At 34.2% G+C, this 27500-nt stretch overlaps 2 protein-coding genes across 2 annotated transcripts in view; one reads left to right on the top strand and one right to left on the bottom strand.

Annotated features, from left to right (window-relative positions):
• Positions 1 to 1414, top strand: part of Ufsp1 (UFM1 specific peptidase 1) — a 2249-nt gene extending 835 nt beyond the window's left edge. The window contains exons 2-4 of the mRNA XM_086553503.1: positions 32 to 223; positions 629 to 838; positions 1113 to 1414. Coding sequence (XP_086409629.1) covers positions 32 to 223; positions 629 to 838; positions 1113 to 1265 — 555 coding nt within the window. The 3' untranslated portion in view covers positions 1266 to 1414. The remainder of the gene's footprint in view (positions 1 to 31; positions 224 to 628; positions 839 to 1112) is intronic.
• A 10161-nt stretch (positions 1415 to 11575) lies between these two features.
• Positions 11576 to 27500, bottom strand: part of Ltn1 (E3 ubiquitin-protein ligase listerin) — a 21245-nt gene continuing 5320 nt past the window's right edge. The window contains exons 2-25 of the mRNA XM_043029136.2: positions 25249 to 25440; positions 24961 to 25074; positions 24410 to 24562; positions 23989 to 24104; positions 23558 to 23744; positions 23141 to 23314; positions 22457 to 22644; positions 22113 to 22245; positions 21311 to 21997; positions 20315 to 20546; positions 19300 to 20141; positions 18952 to 19070; positions 18221 to 18359; positions 17868 to 18097; positions 17378 to 17543; positions 16300 to 16501; positions 15730 to 15893; positions 15146 to 15337; positions 14732 to 14910; positions 14241 to 14389; positions 13338 to 13555; positions 12429 to 12599; positions 12128 to 12319; positions 11576 to 11904 (exon numbers count right to left, since the gene is read on the bottom strand). Of these exons, the coding sequence (XP_042885070.2) occupies positions 11845 to 11904; positions 12128 to 12319; positions 12429 to 12599; positions 13338 to 13555; positions 14241 to 14389; positions 14732 to 14910; positions 15146 to 15337; positions 15730 to 15893; positions 16300 to 16501; positions 17378 to 17543; positions 17868 to 18097; positions 18221 to 18359; positions 18952 to 19070; positions 19300 to 20141; positions 20315 to 20546; positions 21311 to 21997; positions 22113 to 22245; positions 22457 to 22644; positions 23141 to 23314; positions 23558 to 23744; positions 23989 to 24104; positions 24410 to 24562; positions 24961 to 25074; positions 25249 to 25440 (5199 nt within the window). The 3' untranslated portion in view covers positions 11576 to 11844. The remainder of the gene's footprint in view (positions 11905 to 12127; positions 12320 to 12428; positions 12600 to 13337; positions 13556 to 14240; positions 14390 to 14731; positions 14911 to 15145; positions 15338 to 15729; positions 15894 to 16299; positions 16502 to 17377; positions 17544 to 17867; positions 18098 to 18220; positions 18360 to 18951; positions 19071 to 19299; positions 20142 to 20314; positions 20547 to 21310; positions 21998 to 22112; positions 22246 to 22456; positions 22645 to 23140; positions 23315 to 23557; positions 23745 to 23988; positions 24105 to 24409; positions 24563 to 24960; positions 25075 to 25248; positions 25441 to 27500) is intronic.

Raw genomic sequence — 27500 nt, 5'->3', positions numbered from 1 at the left:
ATCCTTTTGCAAATAGTGTTTCATATTCCAGGGTTGGGGATGTGGCTACAGGACTCTGATGAGTTTGTGCTCCTGGCTTAGAGGACAGATTAGCAATGCAAAGCCAAACGCAGGGAGCATAGCGCCAGTTCCGTCAAACCATCGTGTCCAAGAAATTCTTGTAGAAATTAGCGATAAAGAGAAGAATTTCCTTGGCTCAAAGCAGTGGATTGGGAGTGTAGAGGTATACTGTTATACTACTTTGATAATATGATATAAATGTTTTACAGAAATGCCTACAGATATTAATTGTTTTTTGTACCTTGTGTAAAATTACAAATCATTAACCCACACAGGACGGGTGGTACAGCATGTGTACCGCGCATTCAAAAGCCCAGTTGCCGGGCGGCACAGTATTGTGCCAGCTATTCAATTGATTTAGGCCTAATAATTCGAACGCCCCGGCATTTGGACATTCTAGGCTAGAAATCCCCCGTCGGGAATGGGTTAAGGAGATATATAAACCATTTTGGTCATTTCGCTATTTTGTATGTCATTTCATAAGTATTTGAAGCATTACATTTTTGGTGCTAATACTTATGTAGCATTTACAACTCTGTATTTATTCTGTCATGTCACATCTTCACAGGTTTGCCTTGTCATAGATACTCTTTATGATGTCCGTTGCCAAATAATACATGTGAAATCTGGTGAAGAGTTATCGGAACATATTAACACCCTGATGGCACATTTCAAGACTAAAGGATCTCCAATCATGATGGGTGGAGACACAGATGTATCATCCAAGGGGATTGTGGGTGTTTGTAAGAATGCAACAGATACTTACCTACTTGTTGTGGTGAGTGAATCTGATAGAGGTTTAAAGTAGGTTTTGAATAGTTTTAAACTTATTTTGTAAATTAACTGATTCAAATGTGGTTTATATTTATCAGCCTGAATTTTTTTTTCCTCAAAATTGGTTCTGTCATGTCCTATCTTCACAGGTAACATAATTTTGTGATATGGTAAATATTAGGGAAACATAAGGTTACTTTTTTTGTAAGTTTTACATTGAATAGAGTTTCATAGCAGAGATACTAAAAACATTAATGGCTGACAATTTTTCCCCACAGGACCCTCATTATTGGGGTGAAGCGAGGGATGTAGCATCGCTGCAAGCAAGTGGCTGGGCAAAGTGGCAGTCCATATCTGATTTTCAGGCTTCCTCATTTTACAATCTTTGCTTACCTCAGTTTACTGCCAAGTCTTTAGAAAATAGTGCATAAATTGCTGGAAGATCTTTAAAGTTGAGCTAAAAGATAATTCTGTCTGCTAAGCATGTCACCTATTCTCGGTAGAGTTGACCAGTCAGTATGCATGTGAGCAAATTTGGTAATGGTAATTTCATAACAGCTGTGCTACTGTAAATCTTCAGGCTGAAGTCAAAAAAAATGCTGATGGGTAAGATTCTGCCACTTCACTAGAGCCACATTCTGCCTTCAATATAGTAACACCAGCATTCCTGTAGTCATCATTTAGAAAGAGAAAAATTACCGGAAGTGATTTTTCTATGAAACTATTTGTGACTGCATGCATTCATGTATGCACATATATATGCATGTGTGCAAGTGTGTATGTGTATCTTTGCATGTGTACACATGTTGCTTTGCACTTACATGTCATGGTGGATGGGTGACAGAATATACAATAAAACCATGAAAAAATATACAAGCTATTAAGAATTCAGAAACCTTAGAGGGAAAACCTAATACCTGAAGTGCAAGGTTTGCAAGATGTTTACCCAACTAAACAAATGTAAGCAATACAGATTTAATTTTGATTTTTAATTTTAAAAAATCTCAACTTGATCTCTTCCACCACCCTCAATATCCTCTTTCTCCACAGTCATGGATTTTGATGTGATAATAATGCTGTTACATACTTACAAGATGTGATTAGTTTGTTGCAGAAATTTCATGATAATATAATCTCTTGTAGTCCAGTATGCAGTTGCTTTCTTGCATTTAAATGGTGCCACTCAATTATGCCCATCTGCTTAACGTAAAAGGTAATTGGGATGCCAAAGCAGCTACCCTCTGTTCTTGCTATTTCTTTATTATTTATGTAAACCCAGAAGCTGGTCCAAAATTATAGATGCAAGAAAACTTCCTTAGGAATGACAGGGTCCTTCTTCGCTCACTCTGTTTACCTTTTTCAAGAAAACGTTTTTGTGTTTTGGAAGAAATCTGCCAAAAAACAAGAGAAAATAATGGTTATTGATTTTTATATTGTAATTTGTGATTAAGAGCATGGTACTATGATGTTATCATTGTTGTTGTTTTTATTATTGTTATTATTATTATTATTATTATTATTATTATTATTATTATTATTATTATTATTATTATTATTATTATTATTATTATTATTATTATTATTATTATTACCATCATTGATATAAGTAATTATTGTAATTATTATTTTAATTACTATATTAGTAGTAGTACTTATTGTAATTGTTACAAATATTACATATGTTATTGTTATTATAGCTACTTTAATTGTATTGATTATTATCACTATTATTATCATTATTATTAATAGGAGTGTAATTATAATTATATTTATAATCATAATAATGATAATAATGATAATGATCATTTATTATTATTATTATTATTATTATTATTATTATTATTATTATTATTATTATTATTATTATTATTATTATTATTATTATTATTATTATTATTATTATTATTATTATTATTATTATTATTATTTTATTATTATTATTATTTATTATTATTATTATTATTATTATTATTATTATTATTATTATTATTATTATTATTATTATTATTATTATTATTAATATTATTAATATTATTAATATAATAATAATAATTACTGTTTGATCTAGTTGAATGGCACTTATGCAAGTAATATAAATTTGATGCTTCAGATCAGTAGGTTAACATATGCTTCTGTGCCTCAAGTCTTAGTGGACCTGCACCAATCCAGTATCTCTGTGATAGATTTTGTAATGTGAAGATAAGTAATTAACAATTGTAACCAAAGAAGAGTACAGTGCAGCAGGTATCGTTGTTGAGGTGGCCAATTGGAGGAATTGATAGCTGTGGGAGAGCAAAGTATTCTTCGAAAGGCTGTGTGCATATCGTAGCTGGATAAGAGTTTTTATTATTAGTCAGTAGGAAGGAATTTTTGGCTGTATTAGCTATTGATCTCAGTACTGCATAAGCTTGTGGAATATTCTTGGCAAGTGTGATATCTCCAGACAAGTGGATCTTTATATTTGTTAATTTATGTGTGTTCTTCCAATACTCTGTTGTTTCTTTTAATTTGGAATATATTTATTTTTTACTAAATGTTTCAAATGTTGGCCCTGTTGTTTTTTTTTGTATTTAAAAATGTTTAAAGCTGACTCTGCTCCATACTTTTTTATTATTTTAAAAGAATTATTTATGTAGTGTTGTGAACGCTTTATTTTGTACTTGGTAAGAAATAAGCTTCTAGTTCTAGTTATGTTCTAGTCATGACATCTCCATGCCTTATTATAGTAGAATGAAAATTGTATTATGTTTTACTCTGAAAGATCACTGTTTACTTTTACAGTTGTAACACAGTTTTTTTTCTTTTTTTTTTGCATTAATTCTGGCATATGAATACTTCATCAGCTCAAAAAAATTGCAGAGAGTGACTGTAATTAAGTAACACAGAAAATGATTAGAGGAACTGCTATTTGATTATTAATCTTGCATTTTAATGACTTTGAGACTTCATCATTAACAAGGACAAAAAAATGATGAAAATACTTTGAGATCATATTTGATGTACCTTCCTTACATTATTCTTCAGGGCGAGCAAAGTTTGAAATACAAATAGCTAAATAGCTGGTAGCCCATTGGATTTTTAGTTTATAATTTCTAATTGCCTATCAGTCAGGATATTGCTACATTTTGGTAGTCTAACAAGAAAAACTGATTTTCCCAGGACTTTAGGCTTGCAAGTTGTGAGCCCTATGATTTTTTGGTACATGGAATGAGTATGTTAACCAGTTAGCTTGATAACATTGGATATTTCAGTGCATGCAGGCCTAATGCCTAGGGCTATTGGCCAGTTCTGGCAGTAGCCACCTGCAGTGTCATGTTCTCCCGGCTTTCTGGCCATACAAAAAGTCATGACATGATGTGTTGCAGGTAGCAAGTGCTACCAGGAATGCAATATCATGCCATGTGGTGGTAGCACTTGATAGCGGGAACATGATACCAAGTCATGGCTCTTTGTATGGCTGGCATGCTGTGTGATTGTACATGTGGCATTTGGCCACAGCTTGAGTGGGCAAATAACCTGAGATGTTAAGCCTATGCGTTTTGAAATACCCTGGCGTTATGACTAGGTGGAGCCAAAACCACCCTGGAGTTATCGGGTTAGAGATATCCCGGGCCATACTGAAATTACATTTTAGGATTCAAAGTAAATCACCACTTTATTTTTTTTTCATATTTATAGTCAGTTCAAAGCAGAATAGAATAAATTTAATGGATTTTGATACAGTCCATAAGCTGTAGTTGTATTTATACTGTGAAATTATTTATGCTGTTAGAATCAAATCATTCAGCTTATGTACAAGAGTTATAATTTGAAGCTTAATTTTTTCTTATATTGTTTAGTATTGAAAAGCCCTTTAAAGTCCTCTTTTTTATATGACAATGCCCATTATTATTATTTTTTTTAACCATCTTCCTTTCTGTCTTCCATTATTTATTTTGCCTCTCCTCCCAAAGATGTGATAGAACCTTGAAGTCTTTTGTTGGTGTGAACACAACCTTTCCGTCCAAAATATTGATCCAGTGGAATGTTACAATTAATTTGTCTGTTGATAAGCCATTATGATTTTTTTTTCAGTTTTTTTATTCCATTAAATCATGAATCAGAACATCAAGCTTGTTCTGCTTATTGCTGAGATAAGATGTATGTACAGTATTTTTGAAGTAAGCCTTACTGATGATTGATAAATCTGGATATTGATTCTGTATCCAGATAGTGAAGGAAATTCTTCCTTGTTTATTTGTTTATTACCATTTATTATAATTATTGATATTGTGAGTCATATTCTCTTGAACATGCAATATAGAAATTATTATCATAATTACTTACTATGTGATTGAGAATATAGATTTTTATGTGTTGGAAAGGCAATAGTAATGTTTTTAGGTTTTGATAGTTATTTCAATATGAATCATTGTAGTACTTATTATAAGTAAGATTGCAAGGAAAGACATGGCTGCTTTATCTTTCCTTGGTTACTTTTAGGTGTGAAAGGTAACAGCTATTCTTAACTGAAATGTGAATAATCTTTCTACTTATTTGTAGATTCTCTATTTTAGACTCTTTTGATCAGATACATAACATAAAAAAATATGATGTGTCAAATAATCATCAGAACATGTTTTATGTTGATGGTTAGTATACAGAATATGCTTGTAAGTCTTTCTTGTTTTTTGGGCCAAGATTTTGAACATTTGCAATTTTTGAAAATTGCTTTGCATATGTTGTACTTAAATTATGACAGAATACTTTTCAATTTTTGTACAATACAAAGAGGAAACATTCAGTTATTATCTTTAAAGTATACCCTTGCAAGCATATTTGTATATAACACATAGTATCTTTATACTTTCTTTTACTGTTTTATGAAATATTTACTTTAAAAAATAACTAGTTGATTGTACAATATCTTTATTTTTTGCTTTTACCTTTGAACAGTAGTTGGATTTAATCATATTCATTATTCTTGAAATTAAAATGAACTAGGCAGTATGAAATTTGAAATGCAAAATTTCCAAAAGTTAAAATGATTCAAAAGCATATGATGAATGAGCAAGGGAGTAGCAACCAAGGCTGATAATATTCATCTGTTATAAAAGTTATGATCTTTATTATTAATATATTCCTATAAGTAGTACTAGAAATTACTAAAAGGTAAAAGCATGACCTGAGGTGTGTCAAAAACTATGCATTAATCTCATCTCTGTTACAAATACTGTCTTGGGACTCTCACACTGTACGTGATTGGACATACCTGGCAGGCAGTCCCCTGTTGGGGAAGACTGTGACTGTTGTCCACATGGCTGAGTCAATGAGTGGCCAGACATAACTGGCAGTAGCCAGCACTACCAGTAGGTGGTTGAATGTAGTATATCCATTGTCTGGTGATTTTGCTTGACTGCAAATGTCAATGCTTGCCAATGTGGGCTTTACCACTGGTGCCTGCTGGGAATTCTCAATCATGTGTACACAGCTTAATCTGTTAATGACAGGGCAGTTTTGGCTGTGCCTAGACATTTTGTTGGGGTATTTTGAAATGGCCAGGCCTATTTGTACACTGAGGCAGCAGCCAGTTGCTATTTGCCTGGTGATGGCCAGATAAAGGCATGACGAGGCATTCACATCATCTGATGGGAAGGCCAGCCAAGCCATGACATAAATATCACAACATCTGGCATTAAGCGGTTAAATCTGTTTGGAGCACTGAGGGTATTATACTTATCTGTCATCTAACTTTTTGATACCCAACAAAATATCAATGTATGTTCTCACTTGTTAATTCCAAGATCACCCTGTTAGCTATGAGAACCAGTAAATTGCCTCTGATGGGTATTCGAAACTGTTGTTATTTATCTGTATATTTTTCAATTATATTGATACTCAGACACTGAATGGTATGTATATTTGGTGAAAGGGAATCACATGGCATAAATTAATATAGCAAAAGTTCAAGAAAATGAACCCTTACTCTAATCTGCAGAATAATAACTTTTGCAGTGAAGAAGAAAGGTTGTGAAGAGGATAATGTGTACACAAATACAGAATATTGTATTTTTATTTCCTTTTTTTTTTGCTTCTCATTTCATTTATATCCATAGCAGGATCCTTTTCTGCACTTCCTATTCAGAGACTTGGTATGATACGTTAAATTAATGAAACAGTGTAAAGAAGTTTCATTTTAGTTCGGTCAGTCAAGAATTCCTTTGTAGGATATGTAAAGACCATGTCAAGGTATGTGTGCCTGAGGGTCAGATTTAAGTGAAGTACTCACTTTCATTAAATCCCAATTTGTAATTATGTAATTTTAATTATAGGCTCAATTTACATATCCACAGCTCATGTAGAATCTTAAATACTAAAAATCCACATACATTGTGTTAACTGTCTGAACATAAGGATACTCATGATTCCAGTTAGTTAATCACAAGGTCGGACGTTGAAACAAAGTTTTCCTTAGTCCTGGATGCCAGTGCCAAGTCTACAACACAAAATGAAATATCATCATGTCTTACGAAAGACTTTGCTTTGAAAAAGGGCTTAATTGCAATGGCAATGCATATTCTTTATATCTCTGACTATATCTATATTTATATTATATCTCTGTATCTATATCTATATCTATATCAACCTATGTAGTATGAGCTCCAAAAGGAAATAAGACTAAAAACAAATTTATTGCTTTACTTACAACTTATATCTGACTTTTTGCCTTCAATATAGTCCCATCCGCTGTTGATACACCACAACCAACTTTTTTCCCAGTCGTGGACCATGTTTTAAAGCACAGCTTGCAAGTCTATATGCAAATTTTCAGTCACCTAAATATGAAATTATGTCCATTGTCTTTTTTGCTGGCTTGGAAGGGTCATCCATCTTGAGTTTGTTCCATGTGATCAGTCATTAGTTTTACTTGAAGGTCCTGAGAGAAACCGTGCAAAGGAAAAGGCCTGAGGTGTGGACAAACCAAACCTGGATGCTGCATCTCGACACACTTCACATATCACTCCTTGCCTGTGACATTTTGGTGAATTTGGTTTGGATGTGGTCCCTGTGCATTTTTTTTTTTGTTCCCACAATTGTAAGCTGATTTCAGATGACAGAAGAGATAGAAGAATACTTGCTATAGGACCTGTGCATTATCTCTTTAAGATATATCCCAGTATGTGTTCCAGAATTAGAAAGAGATTGGGAGCAGTTTGTCAGCTGTGAGGGGTGTATTTTGAAGGAACATGTCTAATCAAGTTGTAAGTAAATTAATATTTATTTAGCTGTTAAACTTGTTTTCTTTCAGGACTGACTTCCTAAACAAAAAAGGCATTTTACACAAACTTATTGGTCTTTAAAAACCTTTAACCTCTTTGTCATGACTGTTGATGGGGACAGCAGACCCAGATAGACCATCAAAATGTAGACAAAAATGAAATTGTTTCAATGAATTTGTGAATTGCCTTTTATGAACAAGTGGATCAGGGAGCATGTATCTGTGTAAAAACAGTTGACCAAAGCCGTATTTTGTGCTGTACAATGATCTGTTTTGTTAAAAATACCTACTATATGCATCAGTGGGTATCATCACCTGTATGTGTATGTTGGTTCTGCTTCCACCAAGGGCCGTTGGCTGGCATGATTGTTGGCCAGGTAGTGTTTTACAAATGTCAATCACCATAAGAGGCTAGACATTTTTTGAGATATGTACATTGCAATTCCCATGTACTATGGGAATGAAAATTTTTGTCCAATCATAGTAGTACATAGTAGCAAAAGGTTTAATTAATTTGATATCTGACACAATGATCAAGAGCAATTAACAGAAAATATTTTTTGAATACTTTCACTAATCTCGTAATAGTCTAAATTTTAAGGATATACTTTTTAATTTACTAATTTGTTTACTAATTTTTTTGTTAGTTCTGAGCCCTTTTGGACATCATACCACCTGTTTTTTATTGTTATGCAATATATTAATGTTTGATTTATTATAAGCACCAAAGTGGTGAGGTTTATTGTAAAAATGTATAGTACTTACTGGTATGTTAAAATATTTAGATAAAATGTAACCCTAGGCATAACCACATAGTACATGGGTATAAAGGACAGTGAATTGATTGTTAGAAATCATAAAATTATTTTGAAAACAAGTTGATGTCATATAACACCTGTATGTGGATTCCAGAATTACCTGTCACAGACCTCATTTTTTTTTTAATGCATATATTGTCACAAATAGTAGTATAGTTGAATCCTTAACCCAATGATGACGGTGTGTCACACCTGTGTGACACGGCCAAGTGCCTGATGATGGGACGACACACCAGTGTGACGTTCCCGATGCAATATTGCATAGGCCCGGCGTATGTGGTTATCACTTCTTGCCGGGCCTGTCGGGATTGGGTTAAGAGCCTAGATGGTTGCAAACCCACATGAAGAAAGCCAAAACCATCACCACTACCTTCAACAATAACAAGAAAGTGTCCGTAAAACATTCCATATAAGCAAGCTGAGAAAAGATCAAATGAGTTTCAAAATCAAACTTGAATTCACCTTCAGGTCTGAGGATGTAGGAATGAGGAAGTGTTTAACCCATTGTGGACGGAGTGCCTCACAACCTAATTGGCAGTCAGGATGGGCAGTCTATGATACTGGTGGCACTTGGCTAAAAATTAGATGGGGGAAGTGTTTCCTCCGTCCTCCAGGTAGTGCATCCTAGCCTAAAGAATATTTTTCCATAAATCCATCACAAAATACAGGTTTGGAACTCTGAAGCTAGCTCTGTTATGGTGATAATACTTCATGACTGTGTGATCAGATCTCAATATCATGTCTATGCATTGATACCCATCTTTTAGGCCTAATCAGTGCTCAATGGGTTAAGGAGAAAAGAAAAGATAAAAAAATAAAGAAAAGGAAAGTCAGCATGATACATAATAGGCATAGACTATGGAAGGTCACAATATGATAGACTATTAGATATAAGTATAAGGAAACAATTTAATGATGTAACATGGAAGCTATCAATACACAAGAATCCATGTACATGTAGAAAACAGCAGCTTGTAAGGTAGAGAGGAATACCAGTGTACAGTTGTAAATAGCACAAAGGAAGACACTAGGGGAAGCTAACTAGATTATATAAAAGTTGATGGTAGAATCTCAGATTAAAAAATCACTAAGCAAAGATTGGCCAGAACTGGGAAGAGAGGAAATCAATTGTGATGTTGAAAATTGGTAAGTAAAATAATTTTTCAAAAGGAGAAATTTGATATTACAAATAGTAACATCAACTGGAATTATCCATAGGTATATGACGGTATTCAGAATGAAATTTTCTTGGAGGAAAACCAAGTTGATCAAATGACATGTTAATGAATAGTAAAACAGCACAGCAACAAACTGATAAAAAAAAGTCCTGAGATGGTAATGCATGTTTCTTCTGCCATCTTGTCAATGGGATAGTCATGATCAGTTCCAAAAATTTCATACGAAAGGATGTTGTCCATGCATATCAACATTTTGTCTAGCCTTTTAGTCTTAAGGAAATTAGTATGTTGAGAAATGTAATCATATGGATGTCAGCATATTGAAATATACATGAGAGATTGGCCAGTTTGGGAAGTTAGGTTTATTATACATAACTGTCTGCTATTACAATCATTAGAAGATTAGTATCAGGAATCCAGTCAACATTTCCATAAAAGGCATTCTTGTTTCTTCATGGAATTACCACATTAAGTTTCTAATTTTCTTGAGTTTAGATTTTATGGAAGAAATCACCAGGAAAAAAGAGCTATTGATTTGGAAGATAATATGCAATTACCCCCTAAAGAAATCCTGAGATAAAGTGGTAAAATACTATTGGAATGCAGACTTTTGTACTACTGGTACTTTCTTTGTAAACAAGATAAACATAAGATTTTCAAATGTATATTTCATTGTTTTGTTATCAATGGAAAATATCAGTATAAACTATGATGCATAAAAATCATGAACTGGATTTTTTTTTTTATAAAGATAGTATGAAAATACTTAAACATTTGACATGGAAAGCACAAAATCACTATTCCTTTATATCTTAGCTGTTGTCACAACAGATAATCCATAATATTCAATCAATCAACCAATCATTTAATTCTGACAATATCTCAGTTAAGCCCACATGACTTCATTTCCTTGAGATACAGGTGCAATTTTCTCCCTCTTGCTTTCTTTGTAGTAAATGTACATTCTTATGATAGCGAAGCCTACACGGACTAATAGTATTAAGACTTTAAAGCCCTTTTTATCCCTATGCAAACATTGCTTTCTCTGCCATTTTGATGCTTGTATCATTATGCTTCCCAAGACAATACTCAAGAGTACTCATGTACTTTTTCTTGTTACAGCTTTACCAGTAAACATGTACCATCATATAATTTTATTCTGAGCCATAGTAGGGGCATGTTGAAAATTATATCAGAAATAGTTTTCAGTTCTGGCTCAATAATTCAGTTAATATACTGCATGTAATGTGTGCATTACTTCATGTCATCAGCACATCCTGTATAAGACCAAGGAGCATGTTTTATTATATATGTATCATTAAATAGAAGCTGTTGTGCACAACTTGTAATTTCAATAAAGTTTGAAGATAAACCTTGATCTATCAGTTATGTTTGCCTTCCTAAGAATCAGATAAAACAGGATTAGTTTCAGTATAACAGATGGTCTTTAAAAATTATATAAAAAAGCAAGGGTAGAAAAATAAAAATGTAAAATAATGTTTTAATTGCAACATTATAGTGTAACAATACCTTGTCATTTTTCCATTATCAACAGAATATATTTATATAATTCCAACCAAATATATTGATAAATTTATCTAGTCATATATGATGATACTAATCTACCAATAAATAAAACAACCTTTGCATGACTAAATAAAATGAAACTGACAGAATTCACATCCTACACAAGGCCACATTTTTAACATAGAAATATTCATATTTAAGCACAATACAATATATATGGATATTTATACTAAAACAGAGCCCTACACAATGGACATGTGGAATTGTTACTGCTGTTGAACCATTTATACTGAAAAGAAAAGGAAGATTATAGTACTTAGGTATCATTATACTGCATGACTTTCTTCACTCCTGACACTTTTTAAAGCTTTCTGTGTGATAAAAATCTAATAAATTATCCAAGAATTATTATTAGAGCATTTCACCCACATTCAAAATAACAGTAGGTAAATTATATGAATGCTAACCTTTTTGATAAAAAATAACACACAATGAAGATATTATCTACTTACAAGACATGCAGAGTGGAACTTCTTCTTGCAGGTCCGACAGAGGAGTTTTGGCAGTTGGTGGTTGGTACCATGTAAGACATAGTAACAAATGTAACATTCCTCAATGCCCTCAAACTTCTGGTCCACATTTTTCTTCCAGAAGGCTAGAGACTGCATTAGAGGAGTATTGCGATGGGAAAGCATGGTGTTCAGCTGAAAGAAGGATAGAAAAGATGTCTTAGCACATCATCAGAGACTCTATGATATTCTCAACATAAATTGCAGATAGAATACACAATGGCAGTGAGCAGCACATGTTTACCCCAAGCAACCAATTTCGCCACTGTGCAACTGAAACTCCCAGTCTTCGGTGATCCTCAACAACAATGGTGGACAGAGGATGGTTGGGAGCCATTCGGAGAACTATCTCCATGCTGGCCTCATCTATGGTGTATGTGGCTACAACTTCTCTTGCACCAGTGCGAGCTTTCACCTACGGGTAGAAGATAAACCTTTGAAGTAAATTCTCCTCTGGAATCCTCCTACACACTAATAATTTACATTCATAGTAGGACTATATACTACTAACTCTGAAACAAGCAAGTCAATCTCATTAATCTTTAGCAATACTATATGAACCAAATTTTTCATATTATTTTCTGTGATGAAGATACCCTGACTAAATAGAAAAGTAAATGCTGTTTGGATAAAGATGCACCATATGTTAAAAAGTACAAATCAATATTATTGTACTTCAGAAGATTACCAAGTAATCAACAAGATAAAAACAAAGATGTGATTCGTACATAAATATTTGAGTGTTTTAGATAGATTGTTGAGTGTTAACTGATAATCAGGTATGACAGCAATACACAAAAACTTTAAATGTTGACATTTATGATGTGTGTTTTCTATTTTCTTTGGAATTATAGTACGAAATATGAGTATTTATAATACATTAGCAAAGCGAAACTAAGTAGCATTTGGTATAATAGGTCTTCACAACTAAAGGAATAAACAGTTTGTAATTAAACAAAAGGAAAAAAGCAGTACAAAAGTGATCTGACCATTTGTAAATGCCTGTAGCGGAAGGGTTAAGGTAGAAAAGCAAGGGGAAATCACTAGTGAAATACTGAAATTAAGTAAGTTGATTAGGATGCTCAGAGAGACAATACAGCATATCAACTGCCCTATAACTATAAAGTACAAATCAAATGATGCCTTCACTTACTGTCATATTGTCAAATTTCATAAATGAGTTGCTTACAGCTGCCATTTCTTGTGCAATCAACAAAGGAGATACATATGTAGCAGTAAAGGAGTCAACAACTTGCTGGAAATGCCTCTCCATGCTTATGAACCACTGTCTCACAGCCGCAGGGATACGGCTTGTACAGTCATAGTAAACTTTACATGCTACATGGGCTACAAGCCTTGAAGTTACTTTGGCTGGAGAGAAAAAGAAACAGGAAAAACATGTTTAGTACAGATAGATATTTGTACTTTTTTTTTCTTCACACAATTATTTCTTTATACATGAAACAAATCTAAATTGGATACTCATGACAGATCTCACTTTAAGAAAAATCAAGCTCAGGTTCTATTTGATTACATAACAGATATTTTTTGAAAATCTTAGGGGTGTCCACAGGAGGGGAAAATAAAGGAAAAGTAAGAAGAAAATGACAAATCTGTATTTCCTCCCTCTCTATAACAATTATTGGGGGGGGGGGGTCTTAGACAGGTTGGTTGTGACTGGCTGAATGCCTTATGTTTTAATAAAATCCTCATTTCAGTAAATAATAATCACCAACCAGTCTACCTGTTATCAGCCATCATCAATGTCAAGTGCATCTTTGACTTAACCCATTCCCGACGGGGGATTTCTAGCCTAGAATGTCCAAATGCCGGGGCTTTCGAATTATTAGGCCTAAATCAATTGAATAGCTGGCACAATACTGTGCCGCCCGGCAACTGGGCTTTTGAATGCGCGGTACACATGCTGTACCACCCGTCCTGTGTGGGTTAAAGAGATTACAACAACAACCTTTGTATAGGACATTTTAGTTACATCCTGAACATCTTTTGCCCTCCTACAACAACAGCATCTCTGAAAAAGAAAGGGTTTCCTCACTTGTAGGGTTAATGGGGAGTTCCGTGTTGAACATGGTTGATGGTGTCTTGTCCTCCTTTGCATTGTTTTGTTTCACTTTTTCCACTAGTGGCGCTCGTGGCATCAATTTGAAGAGGTTACATAATAATTTCTGCAAGAGATTTGACTGTCTGCAAAGATAAAAGAGGGAAAATTATTACCTAAGTAATCAAAATGATGCTTAATATTTATCAGTTTTTATTCTTCTGGTAACTATAAATTCTCTAAGTTTATTTTGGCAGTAATGGCTTATTTTGCCTAACTATGAATATAACAATTATAAGCAAACCAATACACTTCAGAAAAGTATATCTTAAAATTACATAAATAAAAAATGAATTTAAAAAGAGAACAAAATTTATTCTCACATCCTTTCCTTCCACCCTTAAAAAAACTCTCACTCCTAAATGTATAATTCACTTCAATATTCAAAATTACAAGAGATCACTTCAAAATTTAATGTTAGTACCTACCTAAGGTAAGCAGAATACTGGTGTTGGTTGGCATCTGAGGCATGACTGAGGGCATTCAGAGCTAGTCTCCAGGCAAGGAGGTAGCCAGTAATGTATATGTGGCTATCTGTGTAAGGAACCACAATACACTCATCACCCATTTCCTTGTCTGCTAGTGATGCTTCTACAACACTGCCACACTGAAACAAATATAGAAGATATAGAAAAGAAAGTCCACAATTTAAACTATTACAGAAGATACAAAAAAAGGCATACACATCTATGTCGATAATATATTATAATTTTAGTCCATTTGTGGCTATCTCTAAATGGACACATAACACAAGGAGCACAATGAAAGCAAAACACAACTGTTAATGAATGAAGAATGAAAGCAGATTTCTTCAAACCTGCATTCTTCACAGATTTCCTCACCTCCATAATACACCTGGTTATAGCATAGGGCAAGGGTCGCTGAGAGATGTCCTCTTCCTCTTTAATAACGGTCTTGTTCTTCTCCCACTGTTCCATAATGCCTGGGAGGGCTGTGCTGAGCATATTGTAGGCTGCATATTGGGTGGGTGGATGAGAGCATACAAGCAGAGGGGCTAGATGATTCAACAAAATCTGTAAAATTATATCTCGTTACATTTCTATGTAACTGGAATATTTGGCATTCAATATCTGGATAATTTGATTAATGTCCTATCCAGAGAAATCTTTTCAGCAAATTTCTGCAACTCTAAAAGAATGCAATGAAATTAAGTTTTCACTGAAGATATCAATGAATCTAATGAATCTCTGGTATGAGTAAAGGGAACTTGAAGTATTGTATTAGTGCCTACTCTCAAATTATTATCACTTCACATCAACTAGGAAGTCTTTATTCAAATTTATGCTTTGTAATCTTTCCAAAAACTTTGCAATCCAAACTCTAATACTTCCCATAAATATCTACATAATCCATTCATTTTCGGCACAATACAACTAAACAAAAATGAAATCATTTGTATACATGCCTGCTCTGAATCTGGTAGCTTGAGATCAGCTTCAGCATCATCAGCATTAAAGATTGCAGGCAATGTATGGTTGGCTAACTCATCAACTCCTGCTCGACAAACACCTATGCAAAGGGCTCGGCAGACTCCATAAAGAATTACAGTTGGTGTTGTGTTGTAAGAAGCTGAAAAATATGAGCAAAGTTTCATTTAAATAATATCATACACTGATGCCAGTATTATATATATATATATATATATATATATATATATATATATATATATATATATATATATATATATATATGTGTGTGTGTGTGTGTGTGTGTGTATGTGTGTGTGTGTGTGTGTGTGTATGAAAACACACACGCATGCACGCACACACCTACACGCACACCCACTATATATAACCACAATAAAATCATATCACTTTTTAACAAGGGATCAGTATTTGAGCTTAATGCAGCCAATGCCTGAAGTAGTCAATTTATACACAAAGTTTGAAAATCAATAAATAAATGGAACAATTATAGAAATAATCTAAAAAAGCTTGTATAATCAAGGATTCTCAATTTATAATTGAGTACTCACCTGCAACTTCTATGAAAATGGGCAATAAAGAATTGTATATGGATGCAGAAAAGAACTCCTTCCAGTCTTCCAGGAGGTTGGGAGGATAGGACTTTTGAAGGTCTGGGTTAGCAGTCAGATTTTCCATCACCTCGCTGACACAGCCTGCACACTTGCTCACTGCACAGGTGAATGTTCCAGACACTGTTTCCACACTGATACTCTGTGAATGTGCATTTTTTTTTTTTTTTACTCATTTCCTGTCCAATAATGCATAGAAATTTCACAATAATGGTAGATGCTTAACCCCTTCACTCCGGGCAGTAGAAAACGCTCCTCGCGCCGTATCCGAGCTGCCGGCGCGCGCCAAATTTTAAACATCGCTACTGAATATGACAAGTTTTAAGCCAAAACCTCTGCAAGTTTATAGCCAAAACCTCAACATAATCATCATGTGTTATATATCAAAATATGCATAGTTAACCTCTTCCCCCATATGCATGTGACAAGTTATTTACATGGGTTGGGAGGAAGATGGAAAGAGTGACCTTGGTGGGAGGCCTCACTCAGATAACCAAAGAAAACGATTGAAATAGTATGGTAAACTAATCATAATATGTTTTATATTTTTACATAATGTTCCATAAATAAATAATCAAATGACTGCTAGCAGGGCCCATCAATGCCTCCCCTGGTATAAGCAAATCCCACTCTTATGTAATAAATTATTGATAATGAAAGTCAAGTAATATATCGTATCATATCCGACCTCTATTCTGAAAGATCTCGTACAGTATCCGGAAGAAAGAAAACTCAATTCCACCAGAACTGAGCCATGACGCAGTATGCGCGTCCACGGATTTGACGCGAGGGCTGCGATGACGCAGTATACGCGTCATCGTGTCGAAGGGGTTAAAAAAGAAAAAGAAAAAGAAAGAAAGAAAGAAAGAAAAAGAAAGAAAGAAAAAAAAAAAACAGATATACAGCACTTGCACACAAAAATCCACATACACTAAATTATATATATATACATATATATTCAGACATGTAAACACAATTCTATGTTACAGATATAACCCAACATATTTCTCAAACTCACCGATCTGGATTCCTCAAGTGACTGAGCCCATGAGCAGAGAGAACAAAGGATGAAGTCCCAGTGCTGAGCCTGGAGGTGCAGGGAGTGCCGATTCACCAAGACAGTCACCAGTCGAACCAGGGAACATGTGAATACCACATCTTCCCAAGCCATTCCAGAGATATCGCTGCAAAAATGTGAGAAATGGTGATTGTGTATCACTTATTGGAGAGGATATAATACATCCTGATCTGTATGTCTTCTAAGGTATTAACAGCTGTTACTTAACCCTCTCTGGACAGGTAGTACACTACTGTACCGCTCATTCAAGGGCCCGGTTGCCGGGTGGCACCATCTGGTGCCAGTCATTTAACAGATTTAGGCCTAAGCGTTCAAAAGCCCCGGCATTGTAACATGCAAGGCTGGAATGCCCCCGTCGTGACTGGGTTAATTATTAACACATGTGAATATTGTGAAAACAAAATCCAAAGTTTCCTAAAGATTAACTTACGTCGCATATAGGAATATGTTATCAGCATTTTCTCGCCACTGTGACAGCACACAGAAAAGGGAGTTGATGACATCTTTTGTGACAGTGGAAGGCACATGACTTAAAGCAGTTGTAATGAGGGAGATACAAGGGGTAGCCAAGTATGGACTATCCTCAAGGCTACTTAGTTTTCCCATCTCCTCTGCTAAAATGTCCATCAAGGAATCATTTGGCAGCAAGGGCAGGAGTGACTGCAAGTACAAAAAGGTGATTTTGCCTGTGAATTTTTCAAGACAACCATCTCATATTTCTGCCAAATAAATATTGAATCAGGTTACATATACATATTATTTCCATGTGGTCTGGCAACTCACCTGTTTTGTTGCTATGTATCCAAGAGCAGATTCCTCAATGCCATTCAACAATCGCATAACGTTAACATCCTCTGCTTTCATCCACGTATTAAGAACTTTTACAAGTGTCACACACCAAGCACTGCTTCCATCACTACACCTGTTCCAAGTAATGAGAAATTGCAGCTGTATTCACTGGGACTGTCAATGATTTTCAAACTATTATCATGAAATGATCAAGCCTATACAGTGTTTACTTGTGTATTCTACCATTGTATTTTTACCAAGGGTATGTTATTAAAGCTGAAACCTTGATTAAGACAAGCTAGGGTCCTTTGGGGGTGGGAGGGGAGAGGTTGATTATCTTTAAGGTTATCTATAATAATAATAATAATAATAGCATAATGCAAAATTTTGAATATATATTGCTTCCTTTGAAGATGAAGAAAATTTACATATCATCTGAAACTGATGGTTGGTTTCACAACTTTCCTTTTTAACCCTTCTGAAAAGGGATGTGTGTTTTCTATTAATTTCTAGACTTCTGGTATGAAATATGAGTCTATACATGATATATTTGCAAAGTGATACTAATCAGCATTGGTATAATAGGTCATCATAACTGGAGGAGTAAACAGATTGTATTTTCAACAAAAGGAAAAATGCAGAATGAAAGTGATCCAAATCTGCAAAAATGTCAATTGTGGAAGGGTTAACATTTATGGTCACAGTAAAATCTCATCTCAAATTACCTGTCTCGTATCTGCTTGGTAATAAGCCGCTTATTGCCTTGATTTAACAGCTGCAACAGTGCTGCCATGTCGTCATTTAATTTTGCAGTACCAGCCTTTACATCCTCTGACACTGAGTGCTGTTATGTAACAGGAAGATATGTGTTCTCAAGAAAGCTATGTTTTCAAAAGATTATCTTTCAAGAGCTATATATCTTTAACAAAACTACCAAAAGCTTGTTATGAAAAATGAAGGGTCAAATTTTAAACAGCCTTAACTTTTTAGATAAAATTAAGTATAAAGCCACTGCATCACACTTGCACTATATTCTTTAAATCACATCTATTTATGGCAGGAATTGTACTTACATTACTGAGTGCATTGTACAGTTCTTGCACAACAGTGGCATGGCATGCCGAGTGAAGAGCTGAAACCACAAGGTGTGTATACTGGCCTAGTGAGACTTTCTCTTCCTCCTCCATGACTTCTACATTCTTCTGTTTACACACAAAAAGCAAAAGATCACAAAAGAACATGGATATCCTTGTGTGTTTGTGATCCCACACTACAGTTTCTTGCATCTTCTTGGGGAATGGGAATTCACTGAAAGCAATGCTTCCCTGTAGTATTGCAGGAGCCATGTACAGTGGGGAGAGTTGTTCCTCCATTTGTACCCAACTGCCTTCTGTTGGGGCCAGGATTTCTAGTAGAGCCTGTATTATACTGTGGTCTAACATGATGCCACATTCTTCCTGTGTCTTTACCTGCTCATATACCAATAATAGGAGGTCTTTTGCAAGTATGGCCATCCTCATGGTCAGACTGAAGGAACATTTATTTTCCATGATTATCTGCTTAATGTCCTTAAGAGTGGACTTGAGACAACTTCTATCTTCAAGGAGCTTGCTTGAGTCCTCTTTGACTAAGGAAGCAATAAGACCTTTAAAAGCCTTCAGGAAGGTAGATTTAAGGGTACAAACAGTCTGCTCTGAGAGTGATTTCCAAGACTGACACTGGAGGAGGAACAAGGACCTCATGAACTCTTGTATTCCTGTTGTCTGCCAACAAACATAGCTGCTGAACAACTGGCTGGCCAGATTGGCCACCAACTGTACCATCTGGTCTTCAGGTTCTGAGTCTTCACCTAGCTTTAGATTGAAGCTTAGTTTTTTGAGAATCTGGGATACAAATTCCATAGCGATGATGTGATCTGTTGGATAAGAAAAGAGTAGCCATCATAAATTCATACTTTTACACTAATAATCCTTGGACCCTCTGGCCTTAGACTTATATTTAAAAAAAAATTATATAAAATAAAGAAATTTATTAAATGGCCAATGGCTCAAATCATCAATATCATACATTCAAGAAAAAAAAAAATACCTTTCTTATTTCCATTTCTCAACACAAAGTTGAACAATGTAACAAGTTCCTCATCCTGAGAATGCTGAGCAACAGTCTTGGACTTGGTGGACCCACACAGCTGATCCACAAGCTGAATGAGTCGACTACCTAGCTGTGCTGACAAAAGCCATGACATTGCTACTTGGTCATTATCTCTCCTATCAGTCATCTTCTCAAGCAGACGCCGCAAAACACTTACAGAACACAAAGGCTGGAAAGCAGGAAGGAAATCCTTACAGAAAGAGAAGTGGGGGGCATATGGCATTTGAGAAGTAGCTGAAAGTAAACTATCATCTTCTAAATACAATATATATATATATATATATATATATATATATATATATATATATATATATATATATATATATATATATATATATATATATATATATATATATATATATATACACATACATATATATATACATATACATATACATATACATATACATATATATATACATATATATATAAATATACAAATATAAATATATATATATGTATATATAGATATATATATATAAATATATATGTATTTAAATGCAATATGAAAGAAAGGTGATAAGATTAAGAAAAATTAAGAGGAAAAAGACAATTACCAAGTGATATTCATACTATGCATCATATGTAGGTTTATATCATAAACAGTATTTTTTTTTTAATTCATAAAATGTACTCTCCCAAGTGGCATAAAATAGGCCTCAATTTGAAATCTACCAAACTTGAACATACTAAACTTAAAAAAAATATCTACACATATATAAGGAGTGTGTTATCATAAGTTTTCCCAAACAATTAAACAATTGATACACAGAGAAAAAAGTATCAAAAATGAATAAGAAAATTTGTTCCTATAATTCCAAAATTTTACCTTATACTCAAGTGCAAACTTGAAAATATATAGTATGGCAATGTTTATTCATCTGATCAAAAAATATTAATCCCATGAATCATGAACTACTCTGCAGCACTAACCTTGCTTTCAAGAAGGACCAGCTTCTGCTCCTCTGGAGACATGAGTATATACACACACATGAAAATGTCAACAGTGTGCTCTGCTAAAGATGGATTCTGAAGCTCCAACTTGGGCTGGATAACCTCCTCCATCAACTGAATTTTGCTAACCTCTTCCTCATTCTGCTTGTTTAATAACAATGAATAAACTCTATCTGATGGGAAGGAGGACAAGAGGGTGGTAAAGATTTTGTATACTGATGTAATTTTGGTTTCCAGAAAGGCAACATGACATGTCACAGTCAGTGGTGCAATATTTTTTGCAGCATGCTCCAGGAACACCTGCTCTTTCTTTTTTTGGTTGGCATTATCTTCCTCCTCCTTGGTGTCTATGCTGACTTTCTCACTTTCATCTGTAAACCGGACTCCTTCTCTCTTATTGGTAAACTTGGATGTGGGATCCCGTAAGATGGTAAAGAAGTCTTTCATCTTGGACAGAGCGGATTCATTTCCCTCCTTTATGAAGTTTTCGCATTCTGGGGTCAAATTTTTCCAAAACAGAGCTGTTATGTTTTTGAGTGCCACTTGATCCTCTTGTGTGTGGGATTTCCAAGCCCAAAACCGCAAAAGTTCTGACACTTCACGATAAAGGTTTGAGGAGCTTAAGGCTGGTGTGTTGCTGAAGGATGTCTTAAGTAGTTCAATGATCTGAAACAGGAGATCCATTGATGCCAACATTTCAAAAGTTCTATATATCTAAGAAGGATATCTTTTCTCCATAATGGTTGTAGGTGTTTGATCAATATTATATTTACACACTTACCTGATATTTCATAAGGACTTCCCACAGTGAGGCATCAGCATTAATACTGCTAACATACTTCAGACACTCAAACAATGCCTTTAGAATGGCATGAATGTCCCTACTGCTTAGAGATACTTTATTTTTATTCAACCTGGAAAACAAACATTCAAAGGTTTATGTCCATGGCTGCAAATATATATCTACACTATACAATAACAGGTTTATATAAAAAATTAACAATTACAACTGAACTTTCTTTTGACTCACTATCAGGTTTGTACTTTATGACAAGCAACAAGAAAGAATGATATAAATGATTCTTGACATAGGAAGAGTATCCAGAAGTAATCTTTGAAACATACCCAGTGGACATTGCTCTGAAAAAGTCTATGTAAAATGCTGCTTTGTCTCCAACTGCCTCCTCTGGTATGATGCTTATAATCGGCAACAAATGAGGGTAAAGCTCAGCAGCACTACCCCTGCCGCAGTCACGTAGAACAGAGTAAACTCGATTAAATACGGACTTGTTGTTCCCTTCATTCCAAAGTGCCTGGAAATAAATGAAGATTGAGGTAACATGAAAACAGCAAGTCTATTCACCTTATATAATATTTCCATCAAACTTGATAGTTCATGCAGTTTCCCTGACCAACATCTGAAAGGCTCTTTATATTCACTCTTTCAAAAACTAGACAAACATATATAAAAGTGTAGTTTCTCACAACCACTGAAAGCCTCTTCAAATATTGAATTACAGCCTCACTCTCCATCCTTAACCCATTTGCGCTGAATGACGTGCTGACACGTTTCATGATTTTTGCGTCAGATGCCGGCGACGAGATATTTGGTCAAGGCCGGTGCTCGGGGTGAGCGAGCGGACAGCCCAGGCTCGCGGCTAGTGCTCCCAAGAATCCCGAGGCATTAGGCTTATGTGTTCGAAAACCCCGGCATTCTGACCATTCAGAGCCAGAATCACCCTGGTGTGAATGGGTTAATATAACAAAAACATACTGTATGTGACAGAGAGAAACCAAAATAATACAAACCGGGTACATGAGGCACAGGTGCAAGAAAGCCACCCAGATGTGAGGCAAAACAGCTCCCTCATGGTCATCCAAAGCTGGGAGGATGACATGACTCACTTCTTCACTGTAGCATTTTAAGAGTCCAGAGTCATACTCAAACATATTGCTCAGTGTTGAAAACCAAGCAATGCGTACCTGAAATTGCAAGTTCTTTAGTACACTCCCTCTAAGAGTTATTTTGTTATTTTTTTCTTTACATATAAATGTATATATATATTTTTTACTGAACTGGTACTGAATCTGAGGATATAAATGCAGCACAGAAAATTAGTTACATTCTTTATTAAACATTTTAAAGAGTACTTGGAATCGTCATGCTAATATAAACAAAATCAAGTGCCAAACAATATTTCATATAACCAGGGGAATTATCTTCACCATTGCATTCTTGTGTTTTGCCATTTTCCAAAATTTGGGATTCTGGATAAGAGGCTGAACCAGTGCAATCACATCTGATTTTTTCTGAGTATTTCTGGTAGTGTGGGTGAGCAGGAGGGAAATGCCTTTCAAGGAGCAAACAAGGACATGGATGTATTTGTTCTTCATGTCCTCTTCATCTGTGGTTCTGCGGATGGAGAGTGGGATAGTTTCATGGAAATTCAATCTTTCACTCTCTCCCACTACACAATTATTTTTCCTTTGAAATCCAAAGGCTTACTATCATACTTACTTTTATGCTGTTCAATTATTAAAATGATAGAAAAAATTTTCAGCTATAACCTAGGGTCTTAGATGACACAATCTTAATGGCATGCAAAAGAGATAAATAATGAGAAGGAAATGAACTTACTAACATACAAAAAACTTACTTGGGGTCTGATAAGGTCTGTGGTGTCTGAGTAAAGAGATTGTCTTTGATGTGTTCAATAATTTCTTTCCCGCTAAAAATCATAACCTCAGCTATTTTCTCTGCAGCAAAGACATCCTGCAAGAAATGGGGATACATTCATTCAAAGGTCCCAGAATGGCACCCATGTTATGATATACAACAGTGAGAATAAAATTATACCTCTAAGACCCACCTACTTTGACCCAGTAAGTTTTCAAAAAAATCCACAGACACTGTCTATTGGCAATCATTACTAAACTATAAATGGTATGCTTTCACTAATAATCTCTTTGAGTATTTAGTGGAATAAGTTCAAAAGCTCAAAGAAAGGGTTACTAAATGCACCAGACATGGAAGAAGAACGAGAAGAAAAAATAAGTAATAATAAAAGAGACTCCAACCTGGAGTGCTTTAAGAGCTGCTGAAGAAGCCCCTGGGTGTGGATCTACCATGCCAATCACCCATGAAGGCATGATGGAACGGAGATGTGGGGCCAACTGTTTGCCCACTTGTGATACCAAGGCTCCATGAGCAATCTGGGCAGCCTCTCTAACCTGTGGACGGATTACAAATTATGGTTTACATTATGTGGGTCAATGCAATTCAAGTTCTATAATCTAGGTATCAGTTTCTCAATATGATCATACAATGAGGAATTTCTTTTAACCCATTGAGTACGGGTGTCATGACATAAGTGATGGCATTGATTAGGCCTAAAAGACAATTGAAGCATGCACACAGTCATGAAGAATTATGGCTGTAATTTTGTGATGGATTTATTGAGCCTGGGCTAGTCTGCGCTACCCGGAGGGCAGAGAAAACACTTTCCCTGTCCTTCTAATTTTTAGTCAGTGGCGCCAGCATTGTAGACAACCCATCCTGACTGCCAGTTAGGTCGTTCGGCACCTCGTCCACAATGGGTTAATGAAACCCTGTTTAAATATATACTTACTCTTCTCTCCACATCAATGGTTAACTTTGCGTATAGTCTAGGCCAAAAGGGAAGAGCTGTCTTGATGGAATCTACATCTCCATTTTTACATAATGCCTCAAATTCCTGTAATGCCTATAAACATAAAAAAGGGAAAGCATTATAATAAATGTCATGAAACTTTAATCTTATAACAATACTGAAAATTCTATGTTACTACTAATATAATCTTGAAAAAAATATGATCATCAGAAATTTCTTGTATTCTTTATGCCATGTCTTCAATCTATTGCTAGCTATCTCACTCACCTTAATTTTTGTAGTAGCATCCTTTTTGGACATTTTCCGCAGAGCTACTCGAAACTCTGCTGATATTGTACTATCATCAGAAGGACTTCCTTGTAAGGCAGCTGGGACATAGCCCAAGTCCTGTAAGGCACTGAAACCCACAAAACCTGTAGCTCCTCCTAGATGTTCTGCCATCCTGCCACTGCTGGAGGGCTGTTGAGGGAGGAAGGAATCACATTAACATCTTTCACATTTGAGGATTAATAGTCAAATACTCAATGACTGGAAAAAACTTGGGTTTCTTTGCTAGAAAAAAGAAAAAAGAAAAAAGAAAGAAAAAATGAAAAAAGAAACAGAAAGAAAGAAAGAAAAAAAAAAATATACATAAATATTTACACATACACACATATACATATATGTATATGTATATATATATATATATATATATATAATATATATATATATATGTATATGTATATATATATATATATATATATATTATATATATATATATATATAATTATATATATATATATATATATATATATATATTAATATATATATATATATATATATATATATAAATATATTATATATATATATATATATATATATATATATATATATATTATATATATATATATAATATATTATATATATATATAATATATATATAATATATATATATATATTATATATATATATATATATATATATATATATATATATATATATATATATATATATATATTATATATATATTATATATATATATATATATATTATATATATATATATATTATATATATATTATAATATATATATATATATATATATATATATATATATATATATATATATATATATATAATATTATATATATTATATATATATATTAATATATTATAATTATATATATATATATATATATATATATATATATATATATATATATATATATATATATATATATATATATATATATATATATATATCAGGAAAAGTAACACCAGCGTAGCTACGTACATCATCTTTATTCTTCAGACGTTTCGAAATTTACTAACTTCATCATCAGTGCTAAAAATAGACATAAAAGAACAGTTAATACAGAGCAAATTGGCTAAAAACAATTTAAAGAAACAATGGTTCAAACAAGTAAAAGGCTAAATAAAAGGTAAATATTACTAAAAAGGTAGTTAACACTGTAAAAATGGTTAAACGAACACTTATAAGAATGGCGGTATAAGAAAGAATAAAAGGTTAACGTGAAAAATATCAATAAAAATATAAAATATAAAAGCGAGTTGAAAACAGTAAAAAAACACACAAACCAAAATAATTATAAAACACAAGACCAATAAATGAGAAATCTTACAGTTAAAAATCTGGAATCATTGAGTGTGTAATGGGATGGCAGTTGTTGTGTTGTTTAGCTCTGGCTTCATCCTCGAGATAAACAGTGATTCCAAGATGATGAGGTTAAGTCTGTGTGAGGAAGAGGTTAGAATTTGGAAATCCTTTTGTGTGAGTGGATGTCCAGTGGAATAACAGTGTTCTCTAATGGCAGATGGTGATGGTGAACTTAGCTGAATACCTGTACGGTAAGATTTTCCCATGTGCTCAAAGATACGGTGCTGTAGAGGATGTGTGGTGCTACCCACATATCGAGAGTTACATCTCGAACATTTAAACTGATATACAACACTTGATTTAAGAGTATTCCCAAACCGATGGCGTGGCCATGGGCTCACCCTTAGGTCCCACATATGCAAACGCATTTTTATGTCACCATGAAAAAGATTGGTTGTATGAGTGCCCTCTTGATTTCAAACCCATTTTCTACCGTCGATATGTGGATGATACGTTCCTCCTCTTTAACAACAGCTCTCAGGTTGAACGTTTTGTTTACTACCTAAATTCTAAACATCCAAATTTAAAGTTTACGTATGAAATTGAACATAACTCAATAATACCATTTTTAGACACCCTCATAACAAATGATAATGGCTGTTTCTCAACATCAGTTTATAGAAAACCAACTTTTACAGGTTTGGGCCTTAACTACTTTAGTTATTCCCCCAAGATTTTCAAATTAAACAGTATCTCTACACTAATCAACAGAGCCTACAATATCTGTTCAGATTACGTAAGCTTCCACCAGGAGATGAAATTCCTACATAATTATTTCACACAAAATTCATACCCCAGCAAAATTTTCTACAGAGTCTTGAGAAGATTTTTGAACAAGAAACACTCCCCTCCTACTCCTGTTA

The sequence above is a fragment of the Penaeus japonicus genome, unplaced genomic scaffold (assembly GCF_977035675.1).
Source record: "Penaeus japonicus unplaced genomic scaffold, GWHDUDI00000001_assembly GWHDUDI00000028, whole genome shotgun sequence".
NCBI lineage: Eukaryota > Metazoa > Arthropoda > Malacostraca > Decapoda > Penaeidae > Penaeus > Penaeus japonicus.
This window is presented reverse-complemented; position numbering and strand designations above follow the sequence as displayed.